The sequence below is a fragment of the Rana temporaria genome, chromosome 2 (assembly GCF_905171775.1).
Source record: "Rana temporaria chromosome 2, aRanTem1.1, whole genome shotgun sequence".
Lineage (NCBI taxonomy): Eukaryota > Metazoa > Chordata > Amphibia > Anura > Ranidae > Rana > Rana temporaria.
Genome location: NC_053490.1, coordinates 202,385,087 through 202,400,720, shown reverse-complemented (window position 1 = coordinate 202,400,720; position 15,634 = coordinate 202,385,087). Strand labels below are relative to the sequence as shown.

Sequence of the window (15,634 nt, the reverse complement as noted above, 5' to 3'; positions counted from 1 at the left end):
AGGTGAACTTTCATGCTGCTCAACAAGTGCAGAATGTGCGTAATGCTACTTCGTGAAGAATGTAGAAGAAAATGGAAGGGCATGTGATAACCACAAACTCTTTGCTACCTGATATCAACAGCCTTATGGAATAGTATGATAACAATGCTAATGCTGGAAGAGTAGCTGAATCTGATTTGACAGCAGAACCAATGACATCTAAAGAACCTTTACAAACTTCTATAAAAGAGAGTGATAGTTTAGCGAGGTGCTGCTTTTTCGCATACTGTATAGAAGGGTTCAATCTTGATCTTCAAAAATGGCCACTTTTAATGAAAAGAAGACATGCAGCCAACGGATGGAAAATTTTAGCCGCTTTCTATGGAATCCTGACACATCAGAATTTATGGGAAGAACGGGAATCAAATGGGGTATATTACTTTTCAGGTTTCTAACTAGCTAATTTTAGCAGAAATATTATTATTATTATTTTTAATTCTTTATCAGTTTTTGGTATACAAAAAATAACACAAAGCGACAAAAACAACAGGCTATTTTTATTCTTATTTTATATTATATGAGCAGATCAGTGTGCTTTGAATGTCTGGGCAATAGAAAATTTTAACATATTTTCCATTCTTTTTATCATCTACATCTCTATTAGGTGGGATAGTGACATACATGTCCTATATAGTATCCTGACCATCATGACTAAAGTAGACAAAAGTTTTTTTTAGGCTAGCATGTGGAAGGATTATTTGGCTGTCTGCATTCTTCTATGGATATATTCTTTAATTTCCTTTCACAACAGGATGTGTCAGGAAATCTCCCAATTGGGTGGAATTCCCATATTAGACAGCCAAACATTTCTCTACACTAAAAGATTCCAATGGCCTCTTGCTCTTATGACAACTCTGTCATTTATCCATTACTTTTTTTTTTTTTTTTTACAGTGATTACCTTCCATTCCACACTCCATTAGAAACCAAGGCAAAACATTTTGTCTTTACATACATTATAAGTTATTGACTTAAGAAATAAATACCTGTTACTGAAGTCTGAGTTTTGTGATTTACATTCACTGAATGGTTCAATGCATCTGTCATTCAGGTAGAGTTTACAAAAAGTGTTATATAACAGTTAACATAAATTGCAAGTTTGTGTGTGGCAATATTGCATGTCCTCATCTGATGAAAAATATTCATTTATACTATGTTGAAAATAATAATTCAAATGATTAGAATCAGTTATTAGCCAAGTTAAGGATCATAAGTTGATAACAACTTTTCTTTTGTATTCTCTTTACAGTGTACATTGTTTCTTACTATATAGCTTTTTACATTGTTATGATTGGAATGTTTGCTCTTTCCATCTACTCCCTAATGAAAACCATCAGCCCTTACGAACCGTTTTATCAGGACCAAATAAAGTCACCAGGTAATTGATCAATCTTAGTCATGCTGTTCATACCAAGTATCCAAAGGTTTTGCTAGTTGTTACACTTCATTGTAGTTTGAAGTTGGTGTGCAGAAGCAATTCTTGCATAATAAATAAGCTATTGAGAGTTAAGGCTATTGCAAGTCACCCAAACTGTCAATTGAATGGTGATATATATATATATATAAAATCATTTGAGGAATTTAACTAGATTTTCTTTAGAGAAATATTTTTTGCATTTTAGATTTCACTTGTGCATGCTTCCAGAGAGTACCTCTAGTCTGCTATCCAGGAACTTTTTTGTGCTGCAAAGTGCCAGTACCATCTACTGGCACCTTCCAGCACTGGTCCTGAATTTGAATGTCAAAATACATGAAAAGAAAGTATGTGCAGTGTATGGTTATGTAATCCCCATGCAGTTCCCAGCTTCTGTTTGGTGTAGGGAGAATGAGTTTTGCAGCATTTTTGCAGTAGAGTTTTTTTAGCATTTGCATTGTTTTAGCAAAACTATACTCCTACAAAAGCTTATGGCTCATAAACACTGATAAATGCTGAATAGCCACGTTATTCAGCATTTAACGTGGATGTAAACCCGATTCATGAAATTTGAGCTGGGAACATATACAGTATCTGTAGTGTTTGCTTATCTCTTCAAAGCACTGTGTCCAGTGGCTGTCTCCTGATAGTATCCTGATAACTTCTTACAAGTTCTCCATCACATGTGATAAAAGAAGCCTGAGTTTTGTGTTGGGGGGATGCTATAAATAAATTAGCAGAGCCCTGAACTATTCAAGCAACAGAGCTGAAAGTCTCCACCTATGAGAAGAGGGGTGTGTGTCTTTCCTCCAATCAGCTGTCTTGGCTGTATGCCCATGCTTCACTGCAGTGCTGAACAGTAAGAGAAAATCTCATAACACGATCTGAACATTCTAAAGAATATATAATGCTGAAGACAGCAGATATGTGTCAATGGACACATAGGATAACATGCTTGAACGTTTACTGGTTGCAGAAAAAAAAACACCTGAAGCCAAAAACAACAGCTTTAAAAATGTCCAGTTTGCATGAGGCTGGCCTTAGGTTGTGTGGGGCCCTAGGATTTCTAATGGCAGCCCTGTGTCTGTGTGAGGCTGTTTGTACAAAATATGTCTGGGATTGAGTACCTGACCGATTCTCAGACAAAAAAAAAAAGAAGCCCTACTGCTACCTGTATCAAGTAATGTTGCTGTATGTCAATACTGTGCATAAGCTCTAAATAAAGACAAAACTGCCTGAAGTCCTAAAAATACTGCTGATTTTCACAAAATGTGCAGATGTCAAATGAAAACCTAAAGGCAGACTGTTGCTTACAGAATAAAGGAAAAATTTCTTAAGAAAAACATGAAAGATGCCATTGCTGACTAATTTTGCAAATGGCAGTTACATCCCAACCTTGTGAGACTTTGGGGGTTATTTACAAAAGGCAAATCCACTTTGCACTGCAAGTGCACTTGGAAGTGCAGTCGATTTAGAGGGGGACATGAAAGAAAAATAAAAAACAGCATTTTAGCTTGCACATGATTGGATGGTAAAATCAGCAGAGCTTCCGCTCATTTCAGATCTACAGCGACTGCAATTCCAAGTGAACCTGCAGTGCACTTGTAGTGAAAAGTGGATTTGCCTTTTGTAAATAACCCCCTTTGTGTCAGAGCCAAAGCAAGAATAACAAACCCAAAACAGGGTCCCCCAAACCCTCTTGTCTTGAATTGCATTTTAACTGTACTGTCTCCCAATATTTAGTAAAGCGCTGTGTTGGCACTATAAATGTCATGTATAACAATAGTTTTTGATCTCCCTGATTTGCATACATGTTGCGGGATAGGGACTATACAAAAGGTCAGTATAACAGACAGCCAACTCATATTTTTAGAGACAGGTGAGCAGCAGTGGTTCCTTTTTCTTTAGGAAAGGTTTACTTTATGTTGAACAAAAACATTAAAATATGTGCTGGCTGTTCATGGCCTTGTTTTTTCCCGAAAAGTATCACAATACTGGCCACTCCCAACCATTACTATTTTTTGTTTGGTTTAGCAAAAAAGAAAGGTGTACCAGCCACCAACAATTCATACATATACATTTAAATGTGTATTTCTTTGTTACAGGTGTGACGATGAGGCCAGATCTATATAGCGATGATGCCTTAGTGTTATATTATAACATGTCCAACAAAGCAACATATGAACCATCTGTGAAGGCTTTGATCCAGTTTCTTCAGCGTATGTAACTTATTTATTAGTACTTTTTCAAAGTAAGGTTTAAGGTTGCATCTGCACAATACTGTGTCACTGTCTGGTAGTGTGCTTCCTATACCTAAACTGGAAAATAAATGTGAAATATTACTCACAGCTATTGATTGAAAACCAACTGTAAATTTAAAGCGGTAGTAAACACAGAAAAAAAAAAACTTCTCCTGCAAAACAATGTTATAATTTGCTTTTATGTATTATGTGAAACTTACCTTAACCTCTTGACCACTGGGCACTTAAACCCCCTTCCTCACCAGACCAATTTTCAGCTTTCGGTGCTCTCACAATTTGAATGACAATAACTCAGTCATACAACATTGTGCCCATCTGAAATTTTTGTCCTTTTTTTCCCACAAATAGAGCTTTCTTTTGGTGGTATTTGATCACCTCTGGGTTTTTTATTTTTTGCGCTATAAAAGAAAAAACACTGAAAATTCTGTAAAAAAAAAAAAAAAAAAAAAAACTTGTTTCTGTCATATTAGCAGGTATTGCGGAGTATTGCAGAGTGTGGGGGGTATTGCAGAGTATGGGGGGTATTGCAGAGTGTGGGGGGTATTGCAGAGTATTGATGGTACTGCAGAGTATTGCACAGGGAGGGATGGATGGATCTGTGACTGCATTTGTCACAGATCCATCCCACAGCAGCTGCTGACACCCCGCGCTCCCCCCCCTCCTCTCACACTGTACCGATCTGTACAGAGAGGAGAGGGAGGAACCGGCGTCATTACATGACGCCGGTTTGTTTACAAGTGATCGCTCCGTCATTTGACGGAGCGATCACGTGGTAAACCGCCGCTATCAGCGGCGATTTACCGCGATCTGTGATGCGCCGGGTCTTCTAGGCCCGGCGCTCACAGATGATTCTGGGAGCGCGCCGCAGGGGGCGCGCGAGTGAAGGATTCTGGGAGGACGTCGTCCCGGAATAACTCAACTGCTCTGTAGACGTCTTTTGTCTATGGAGCGGTTGGGAAGAGGTTAAAACAAAGCCTTCCAGTGGTGCACTGTCACAGCTTCCATCTTCACCTGGTCTTTCTTCCAGGTTTGTGGGCTCCGGTCCTTTGAATGGAGTATCTGCAATGATGTCACTCCCACGCATGCACACAGGAGTCACCGTTTACGGCACAGGGCTCTGAAGGAACGGCACAGGTATGCTGTTCCTTCAGAGCGCATGCGCTGGTGACGTCACCAGTGGCTTTACAAGTAAATATATCCTAAATGGGGCACATTTAGGAGATATTTACAGTACCTGGAGGTAAGCCTTATTATAGGCTTACCTGTTTGTAAAGCATAAACAAAAGGCATTTACTACCATTTTAAAGTGGTTGTAAACCTCAGACATGAAATATGGACAAAGTACATAGCTCTTTCGTATTATTAAGAGCAGTGTCATTTCTGTTTGCTGCTTCATTCCTCTGCTAACAGCATGAATCATTTGTGACAAGTTTTTCTGGTACCAAAAGAAAAACAGGTATAGAGGAGGGTGTGTCTCCTCCTTTCAATAAGCTCTCAGAGCTCTCCTCACTGAGCTTTGCAGTGTGACTTCAGCTTTCTGTCCCCTTTTTTCTAACGGATCAAGCAAGCTTTATAACTCTGGACTTTGAATAGATGTAGAGAAGTGAAGACTGCAAACAAAGAGGTACAACTTATGTAGGAAGATTTGTTTCACCTCTGTGTATCCCCTGAGGCCAATCACTTCATTGGGTATATGTTAAAGGGGTTGTAAACACTGCATAGGGTGAAAAAAGACCTTGCAGTGACCGGCCCCCCAGCTGCCTCGTTTTACTAACCTGAGCCACAAATTTTCCCAGAATAGGGACGCAACATCCCTCGCTCCACAGGGTCCCGGCTCTTGATTGAATAGGTTGATAGCAATGCAGCCATTGGCTCCCGCTGCTGTCAATCAAATCCATTTAACGCGGACGACGGGGGGCAGGGCTATGGTTGCCGAAAGACTCAAGAGCGTGCCTGCAAAGTAACCATCCATGAGAGCGCTTCTCCCAGAGGGTTATCTCATGTGGGGAGGAGCCGCTGAGGGACCCCAGAAGAGAACGATCAGTGCCCAAAACGAGCTGCACAGTGAAGGTAAGTATGACAAGCTTGTTATTTAAAAAAAAAAAAATTACCCTTTACAATCGCTTAAGGTTTACAACCACTTTAAAGGGAACTATAGTTTATTTAATGTTTTGCCGATATACATGTGAAAGAAGTCACTGTAAATTGTGCATCAATGTATGTTAACTAAAGAGTATGTAAACCCAACATTTCATTTTCATGCTATGTGTCTGCTGTACCATGTACTTGTATGAAAAAGTATACTATTCTCTTTGTAGTGCTTCCTTTGTGTGAATTCCCTGGTGTTCCTGCCAGTCCCTTTGCTTTCCTATTAAAACTGACCGCACTGGGCATGAGAGGACAGTGTGGTCAGTTCTCTAGCTGTTCTGAGAACTCGGCCTGCATTCCTCCAATGATCAGACTTGTCCTAACACACCCCCCTGCACAGCCATTCACTAAGAAGATCAGTGTACTGCTCTTTCTCCTCCCTCAGCTCTTATGCAGCTTAGAACAGAGGGAATGTGATCACCTATGAAAAAAAAATTACAACGTTTTTTTTTTATATCTACACACTCAGTTTTGCCTTTCAGTTCTATTTTTAACAGAATGGGATATTTTACAAGGTGAGGGCTTACACGCACTTTAACTAAAAGTCTTGTTTCTGTGTATAGGTTGTAAATATTTGTGTACTGTATTTGCCGGCGTATAAGATGACTCAGCATATAAGATGACCCCCTAATACACTGCAAAAAACTGTGGTTTTATGGTCTACTCACCGTATTAGACGACCCCCCGCCGCCGTGTGCTTTGTAAGGCTGTATGGAATGCCTTTTCAAAACGAAAATGCCGCCGCCGGGTGCTGTATGTAGTCTGTATATGCGCTGCTCAGCCAATCCCGATGCACTGTGTTGATGACAGAGCATGCTAAGCCTACGCGGATTGGCAGAGGTTATTACTCCAATCCAAGCAGGCTTAGCATGCTCTGTCATCAACAGAGTGCATCGGGATTGGCTGAGCGGCGCAGAATACAGAACAGACTTACAGAGCGCCTGGCTGGCTGAAATCGAGTGTGTAGCTGCTATACCCTGCGTATAAGACGACCTCCGGTTTTTGGCTGTGAAATTCCGGTGTAAAAAGTCGTCTTATACGCTGGAAAATACGGTACATATGGCAACAATATTTTATTCTATTTGCTCATTACTCATTGAAAACAATAGATCCTCTGCAGCAATGTTTGACTGATAAAGAGCATGTGATCTATGTGTGTGATAGGAAACAGCAGTTTTTTATTCATGGTATGCAAACACAATTTTTTTTTACATACTGTACACCTTACTAATTAACATAAAGAGTAAACATTAAGGTACAAGCTCTTAGCTTGTAAACGCGAGTCAGGTATAGCAAGGAATTTAAAAGCATGTGCAAAGAAGCTAAAAGTAGGAATTTCGACTTACCTATAAATTCCATATCTTGAAGTACAGTACACAGACTGGATATTCATAGACCCTGGGTTATAGGCTGCTACCTTCAGGTGACTGGACACTGCCAAATAATTTGCTGGGAATGCTCCATGGGTGTTCTCATGTCCCCATCCCACTCTGAGTCCTCAGTTTTTCAGCAAAAAATTGCAAAAATAGGGGACTGGACTTTAAAATGAGGGATTTACATTTTATCTACCAAGCAATAATGGACTTAGAAGTAGGCTGTCCTTTACAGTACCCTGTCTTCAATACAAAGAGGAAGTCCATTTTACAGATTGAGATGTGGCTGTCAGTTAGTCCCTAGAAGCTCTGACCATGTCCAAACAATGGAGGGTCTTGGGTGCAAGACCACTTTATCTGTATGGAGGATTAGGAAAGTCACTAATTAAGAAACACGTCTGACAGGCATGATAGCCACCAAAAAGGCCACTTTGCAGGAGATCATCCACAGGGAGTTCACTAATGGGTCCAAATGAGCTTCTTCAGGACAAAGAGAAAAAAATTGAGATTCTAAGGAAGCACAGCATGCTGTAATGAGGGTCTGATCTGTGAGACATGTTGAATAGAGTCTAACAAGGGAAAGCAAAGTCAAATTATTCTGGAATAGAATGGATAAGGCCGAAGTATATAACCTAAGAGTACTTAAGGCCAAATTCTTGTCAAGTCCTGATTGTAGGAAGGCCAGAATGTGAGGGAGAGGGTAATCTCTAGGGATAAAAAGCTTGTGTTCACACCAAGAAAAAAATGATTTCCAAGTATGATAGAACATTTATCGCTAAGTGGCCTTTCAGGCTCTGAGTAAGGGTGGAAAGACAGTCAGAGATACCCCATGCTCTTTAAGATCTGGGTTTCAATAGTGATGCCATTAAAGCAGGTAGCTGAAAAGCAATATGTTATAGGGGGGCCTAGGGATAGTAGAGATCAGGCCTGTTTGGAAGAGTGGTTGTTCTGGTGGTGGTTGTAAAAGTGTGAGATGTGGTGTGATGCAACACCTGGTCAACCCCAAAGCATGAAAGAATGTTTACCTTCAAGTTTGAAAGTTTAAAAACCTGATAAGCAAATAAATTCAAACACGCTCCCAGCTGATTTCATAAAGCGAATACCAGGGGGTACTTAAATAAGTGCATTTCTAGTAATGAAGGAACTGAATCTCATATTTGCTGTAAAGCTACAGTATCCAAAGATCATGAAGAACCTGTCTAACCTCTTCGTGTTGCTGGTGCTTATATGGGTCCAGGCTTAATATAATGGTGTCTACACAACCAGAGGTGTTTTAGGGGTCTGGAAAACATAGGAATTGACCACGGCCCTGAGCTTAAATAGCACCCTGCAGCTAACTACACTCATTGCAGTCAGTGCCAAGATTAGTGCCTAAGTAGGATCCAGTGCCCAAAGGCACACTACAGGCCTCCAAGGGTACACCAGTCCAGATACACTGCTTCTATTTTTTATAGTAGAAGGCACTAATAAGTTGATTGAAGAATCAAAATGAAAATAAAGGTAAAATAAAGAAAACTGGTAAATCACAGAAAACTCCTCTATACGGGAGAATAGGTCCATCACCTAAGGACACTAGTAAAAAACAAGGACTCACAAAGTGGGGTGTGGTTATAGGTGTATGCCTTGGGTGAGTGTTCAATAAAGCTTTTGCCAGTGTCCAATTACCTGAAGGTAGTAGCCTATGACACGTGGTCTATGAATATCCATCCTGTGTCCTGTACGGTAAGATTAAGATAAGCACCTTTTTATTAACCCTTAAAGTACCCTTCATCCTAAAACTATGCCAAATTTTGCTAAAGCCTGCTCAAATATAGTAAAATGCTTGGTAATGGTTTACTGAATCTGATGCCTTTTGGAGAGCAAAAATATAACCATGTGTTTAGTAGAGCTGCACGATTCTGGCTAAAATGAGAATCACAATTTTGTTTGCTTAGAAGATAGATTATGATTCTCGCGGCATAACATCATCTTTCACATTAAAACAAAACTTTTTTTTATTCATTGAAGTGTATTTTTCCCCCAAAAAATTGCATTTGAAAGACCGCTAGGCAAATACTGCGAGACAGAAAATATTGCAGCAATTGCCATTTTATTCACTAGGCTCTATGCTAAAATATATATAAATGTTTGGGGGTTCCAAGTAGTTTTATAGCAAAAAAAATATTGATTTTAACTTAAGAAACAAGTGTCAGAAAAAGATTTCGACTTTAAGTGGTTAAACTTCCTGCATTTACACACAGAAGTTTGATCTAAGAATGAAGTGTTACAATGTTTCATGTTAAAAACTTGGCAGACTGCCCAGATTTTTTCTTCACACACACATAGAAGTTTATCCCTTTGATCTAAGAAGGTAGCTTTAGTTACAATGCTTCCTGTTAAAAACTTGGCAGACTGCCCGGATATTTTCTTTTGACAGCTGAGTGAGCAGATAAGTCTCTCCACTTATATGAAATAATTGGCAAACTCTGCATTGGAGATCTTCAGGGGGTTTGAATCGAGATCACGATTTTTTAACAATTAATTGTGCAGCTCTAATGTTCAGGGTCATTGTGTGTTTTGTATTTACAGTGTATAATACAAGTTTGACTTTTTTGAATTTACAGCATACAACACAACAAGACAGCAAGAAACGAATAAAAATTGTACTGGTGTCACTGATGTGGCAGCTTTCTTGTCCACTTCTGATCGCTCAAAGCATGCATGTCAGTTTTTGGAATCAGAGCTTGGAGACTGTGCCTATAATCCTGATGATAAAGACCCTTTTGGATTTCAAAAAGGACAGCCATGCATTTTTATAAGAATCAACAGGGTAAGAATTTGAAACATATACTATCAATATTGTGCAATATACAAATGTTCATACTGAGTATACATTTTTAATTTTGTACAGGCAGCAACTAAACTAGTAATTGCCTTCAGATAATGCTTTAAAAATACAGCCAGATCTTTAAAGGGATGGTACAACTCTTTTACAAGCTGACCTCTACATATACAGACATACATCATGATAAACACATCCATGATTTTAAATTCCGAATTCGGACTCTGCAATCTCCCCTTCCCCCAACTGATATGATGACATCAGCACCGTTCTTAGATCATCAGATTCTGAGTGCAGGTTCATTATGCCCTGTACTCACAAGATATTCTTTGTTTTCTGGGTAGAATGACGCTGGGTATTATCTTGTGGTGAAAGGGAAGGAGGGAGGGACAGTGCCAGAGAAAAGGTAAGTATTTTTACTATTTTTTTTTAATTAATGGGGAACCTTCATAAAATAGCCTGTCTTTGCACTTTCATAGACTGTTCACATTAGTCCAAACACAAAATCTGCAAGGGTTCTGAAGTTCAATAATGTTGCAACTTAGCAACAGTAAAACATGTTGTTACATAATCCATTATTTTTCATTTCAGATAGTACATTTTGTACCTCGGAATCACTCAACTCCAACACTTAAGTGCTTACCAAAGGTTTGTACTTTTATGATTTAATTATGTCCACTTGTGCCAAAAAATCAGAGATTGCTTTCTGGCAGCATAGGTAAATTGTATTAGGCTGGGAAAGAATTATTGAAGTATATAAAAGTATAGCAAGAGTTAGCCCTTGTGAGAGGTACCAATTAAACTGCATCTTTTGCCAAAACCTTTTTTTTTTTTTTAAATAGAGTAGGGAAGGACTGGTAACACGATCAAGTTTTTATTGCTTTGTTTTCCCACTAAATAGAGTTACCGTGGTGATTATTTTTAAAGCAATAGAAAATCCAACATTTTTAATTTCAAGGTAAATCCAATGATAGCTGTCTATAAAGCTGCTTTCACACTGAGGCATCTGTGATTTTAACTCCCACTAGCGCCCGAAAAAGGGTTAAAATCGACCGCAAAGCAGCGCATTGCCGGCGGTGCTCCCCATTCATTTCAATGGGCAGGAACAGTGGAAGAACGGATAATACATCGCTCCAAAGATGCTGCTTGCAGGAGTTTTTTTTAACGTCCTGCCAGTGCATCGCCTCGGTGTGAAAGCACTCAGGCTTTCACACAGACTGCAGGGGAGACCTTTTTCAGGCGCTATTTTTAGCGCAAAAGTGCCTGAAAAACGCCTCGGTGTGAAAGGGGTCTAACAGGAATTTCCCTCATCTTCTAGAGATTTCTACTCCTTTTTTGTATCTGTAAAAAAACTGACATCGGTCGTTTCCTTCCTTAAGCACGGTAAACACGGGTCGATTATCGGCCGGTTCAACAGAAACCAGCCGACATTCGTCCCATGTGCAGACCAGCCTATCTGACAGAAGCTGGCTGAACGGCTGGCTTCTGTCGAACAGGCATACTGGAAAACCAGCATCTGATCAGTGCTGGCAGCCAATGGCTGTGAGTGCTGACCAGTGTGTTCTGGTTATGTCAGAACATAATAGCTCAGCGGGGAGATGGTCGTATGAACATTGTATAGTTAGTATAATGAGCTTCTCCCCAGCACCTGTTTTTTTTTTTGGTTCAGCCCGCTGGGTTGAATGAAAAAAAAAATAAAAAAATCTGATAGTGTGTACTAAACAGCTTTACTCTCTTAAAAAGTAAATAAATTATGTTTTGGCTATACCTACACTTTAAATGCCTATTTGCACTGTATACTTAGCCACGCAATTTGTTAAAATTATATTATACAATATTGCTTGCATTTCTTTTTTTTTTTTAATGTTGTGTATACTTTTAAAACACAGACCAAAGAAGAAACCTGGGAGGTAAAATATTATCCAGAGGATGCATCCTTTAACTTGCAGTATTTCCCATACTATGGAAAAAAAGCTCAGGTACCACCTTTCACAACTACATTAATGTCTTTGACTTTCTTTGGCTTGTTGATATTACTACATAAATGTTTGCTCCTTTTCAGCCTACCTACATCAACCCAATGGTGGCAGTGAAGTTGGTGAATGTTCCACACAATAAATTGATTGAAGTCGTGTGTACAGTTCATGCTGATGGAATTATTACAGACAATATCCATGATCCATATGAAGGAAAAGTGACATTCAAACTTAATATACAAGGTTAAAGTACCCTTCGTGATAAGACTGAAAGGTATGATTAAAGTGACAGTTTTTCATAAAGTACGTCATATGAAGGTACACTAAGTGGCGTGAAAATCAAATATTACTGTTTGCTTACCATAACAGCAGAAGATAGGACAAGGTGACAAGTTAATTATCAGTATGTTCAAGTTTAAATCAGCTAGGACTGATGGCATTAAAGGAAACCTGAATTGACAGAAATATATTTTCTCCCACTGAAGACATGTCCTTCTAAAAAAGCTAGTTCCCTGGCTGCCATGCCGATCCTGAGCTATTGACCTAAATCAAGTCTGCAAACCTAAAATTGTGACTTAATTTGCTGCAAGCTTGCTCTGAGTAACTTAGGAACTACTGAAGCTAGAGACAACCAGGCAATTAGCACTTTAAGAAAGAGGTCAGCAATGGAGACTGGAATTTCTCCAAATACAGGCTACCTTTATTCTGTTTTTATCAAAAGATTTAATTAACATTTACAGTGAATCCAGTATGTTTTACACAAGAAAGCCTACAATAGAACAAAAATAAGACAAAAACTAAGATTTGTTTCCAATTAATTTTCTTCTGAGAGCCGTCAGATCATTTCCACCGATGCAATTGTCACCTTGACCTCTAAACTGTATCCCTACATATTCACCAAATAGAAAGAACATCATAAGCAAAATCATTTTTTTTAAAAGGTATTGTCAGTTCAAGTACAAAATATTTAGCATCATTGTGGTTTCATTGCACAAGAATATGCATGAACTGAAAGTCATATTGATTCATATTTGGACAGCAAAGTAGTAATTTCCGGGAGCATTGTACTGCTGTAACTGCTAAATGCTATTTAATTTTTGTTCTTAACTTTATATTAAAGTGGAGTTCCAGGCACAATAAAAAGTACATGGCAAAGTTATCTCCTTTCCTAACCACATTGGCTCACACAGTAATAAAAAATTAAGAATTTTAAATCCTGATATTCTTGTATAAAATTGGGGTCCCATGGTGCTTTGCTTCTGCCATTTGATGTTCAAATTTCATCTTGGTTCGGTAGGATCCTTTCTATCTCAGTATGTCCCATGCATGTGACGTTGTTGCTGTCATTTACTTGTATACTCTCTCTGTCAGAACAGAAGTCTCAGGTTGAGTATTAGGTTGTAAGGCCAGTCTATCTCCTGCCTGAGCTTTAGTGCTAAACTGAAACTCAGTGGTCATATAACAAATGTTCTGTCAGGATTAGATAATAAAATGCTTATTTTTTTACTCCCCCAAAAAGTCCAGATAGTGTCCTTCATTAGATTGCACTATTTAACAACTGAAGATATAAAGGGCACCCATTTAATTTTTTTTTTTCAAATGAAGGGCTAGTGATGCCTTCATGCAAGGTCTGCTTGAGGGCCAGTTCACGCCTGAATCACACAGGAACATAGCCTGTGTTCCTGCAATCTTGGCGCCTGCAATCTTGTCAATAGCAGGGATGTGAACTGCCTATTACAGATTATGGGCTAGATTCAGATAGCCCGGCGTATTTTTATGCTGGCGTAACATATCTCAGATACGTTACGCCGCCGTAACTTAGGGCGCAAGTTCCGTATTCATAAAGAACTTGCGCCCTAAGTTACGACGGCGTAACGTATGTGGTCCGGCGTAAGCCCGCCTAATTCAAATGTGGATGATGTGGGCGTGTTTTAAGCCCGCCTAATTCAAATGTGGATGATGTGGGGGTGTGGCCCCACGTATTTGAAGTTTTTTACGAACGGCGTATGCGCCGTTCGTGAAAGAATCCCAGTGCGCATGCTCGAAATTACGCCGCAAATCGTCAATACTTTAGACATGAACGTAACTTACGTACAGCCCTATTCGCGAACGACTTACGCAAACGACGTAAAATTTTCAAAATTCGACGTGGGAACGTCCATACTTAACATAGGATACCCCTCATCTAGCAGGGGTTACCTTTTCCACCCGGGAAAAAGCCTAACGTAAACGTAAAAAAATGCGCCGGGCGGACGTACGTTTCTGAATCGGCGTATCTACCTAATTTGCATATTCCTCGCGTAAATATACGGAAGCGCCACCTAAAATATGCAGCCTAAGCTACAACGGTGTAAGACACTTACGCCGGTCGGATCTTAGGGAAATCTATGCGTAACTGATTCTATGAAGCAGTCGCATAGATACGACCCCGCAACTCAGAGTTACGACGGCGTATCCGGAGATACGCCGTCGTAACTGGTATCTGAATCCGGGCCTATATGTTTGCGTCATCATGGGCTTATTGTAAAGATACTATTTAGTGGACCATACCGAACTAAAATGTTTTCTCCATTTCCACAGATTCATCCTCCTAAGGAAGAAGAATTTTGCCAACAGTGGTCATCTCTGTGCTCTGGTTTTGCCTGCAACAAAAAATTCGCTCAAATACACTGTCACGTAACAAGTTAGGAGAAAAGGACAATGCAACGATCTACATATTATTTTTAGACATATACTGATATATATGAGATTTAAATAAATGATTATATAAAAATTTCCATTGACAGTTAAATCAAACATTTCTACTCTACACTGCCCGTTGCTTCAGTTTTTAAAAACCAGCCCAGCCTTCTGAAGGCATTTTTTTTTTTTACAGTTAATGCTTACTACTTAGAGAAAAAAATGTGTTTAAAATGTGATTAATACATCTTTATACATTAAATAGGAGGCCCTATATATACTGACAATGTTTTAAGATATGGTCAGCATTGCTAAGCTTAAAGCCTCGTACACACAATCATATTTTCCGACGGGAATTGTGTGATGACAGACTGTTGGCCTAAAATCTGACCGTTTGTGCGCACCATCAGACAATTGTTGTCCAACTTTCCACCAACAAATGTTGGATGGCTGGCTAATAAATTATCCGGACAGCGGTCTGTTGTCAGATTTTCCTATCATATGTACACATATCTGTCACAAAAAAGTCCAAACACGCATGCTCAGAATCAATGCTCACTAAACACAACATTAGCAGAAGGTGCCCAAAGGGTGGCGCTCAGGAGCTGAAATTTCACGTAGTACATCACTACGTTCATGTTTGTTGGCTGACAATTGTGTGCCATTTGTATGCAAGACAATTTAATGGCCAACGCCCTTCAGACAAAAGTCTGACGCTTTGTCTGTAAAAAATCCGATCGTGTGTACGAGGCTTTAGATAAGGGTTTGTTTTGTCTTCTTTCACCTCTGTTACGTATTAACACCTTTATGTGACTTTTTAATACTGACCTTATATGCCGGCATTTTTCTGTTCCACCACACTCAGACTCTGGTTATGCCACATTATTAAATACAGTATACAAATGGGATATTCTCCAAATATAA

General features: G+C 39.3%; 1 protein-coding gene across 1 annotated transcript; it reads left to right on the top strand.

Annotated features, from left to right (window-relative positions):
- Positions 1-235: 235 nt before the first annotated feature.
- Positions 236-14,807, top strand: ATP4B (ATPase H+/K+ transporting subunit beta). The gene is made up of 8 exons (XM_040336264.1): positions 236-410; positions 1,288-1,416; positions 3,558-3,671; positions 9,838-10,043; positions 10,647-10,703; positions 11,945-12,034; positions 12,118-12,305; positions 14,612-14,807. The coding sequence occupies exons 1-7, from the start codon at positions 299-301 to the stop codon at positions 12,277-12,279; spliced, it is 870 nt and encodes a 289-aa protein (XP_040192198.1). The 5' UTR covers positions 236-298; the 3' UTR covers positions 12,280-12,305; positions 14,612-14,807.
- The last annotated feature ends 827 nt before the right edge of the window (positions 14,808-15,634 follow it).

Bases quoted from the DNA above. Each gene is read 5' to 3' on its own strand.
- ATP4B (XM_040336264.1), top strand. From the start codon at position 299: ATGGCCACTTTTAATGAAAAGAAGACATGCAGCCAACGGATGGAAAAT. The intron at 10,044-10,646 runs GTAAGAATTTGA...TTTTCATTTCAG, and splicing joins TTTTTATAAGAATCAACAGG to ATAGTACATTTTGTACCTCG. The intron at 10,704-11,944 runs GTTTGTACTTTT...TTTAAAACACAG, and splicing joins CACTTAAGTGCTTACCAAAG to ACCAAAGAAGAAACCTGGGA.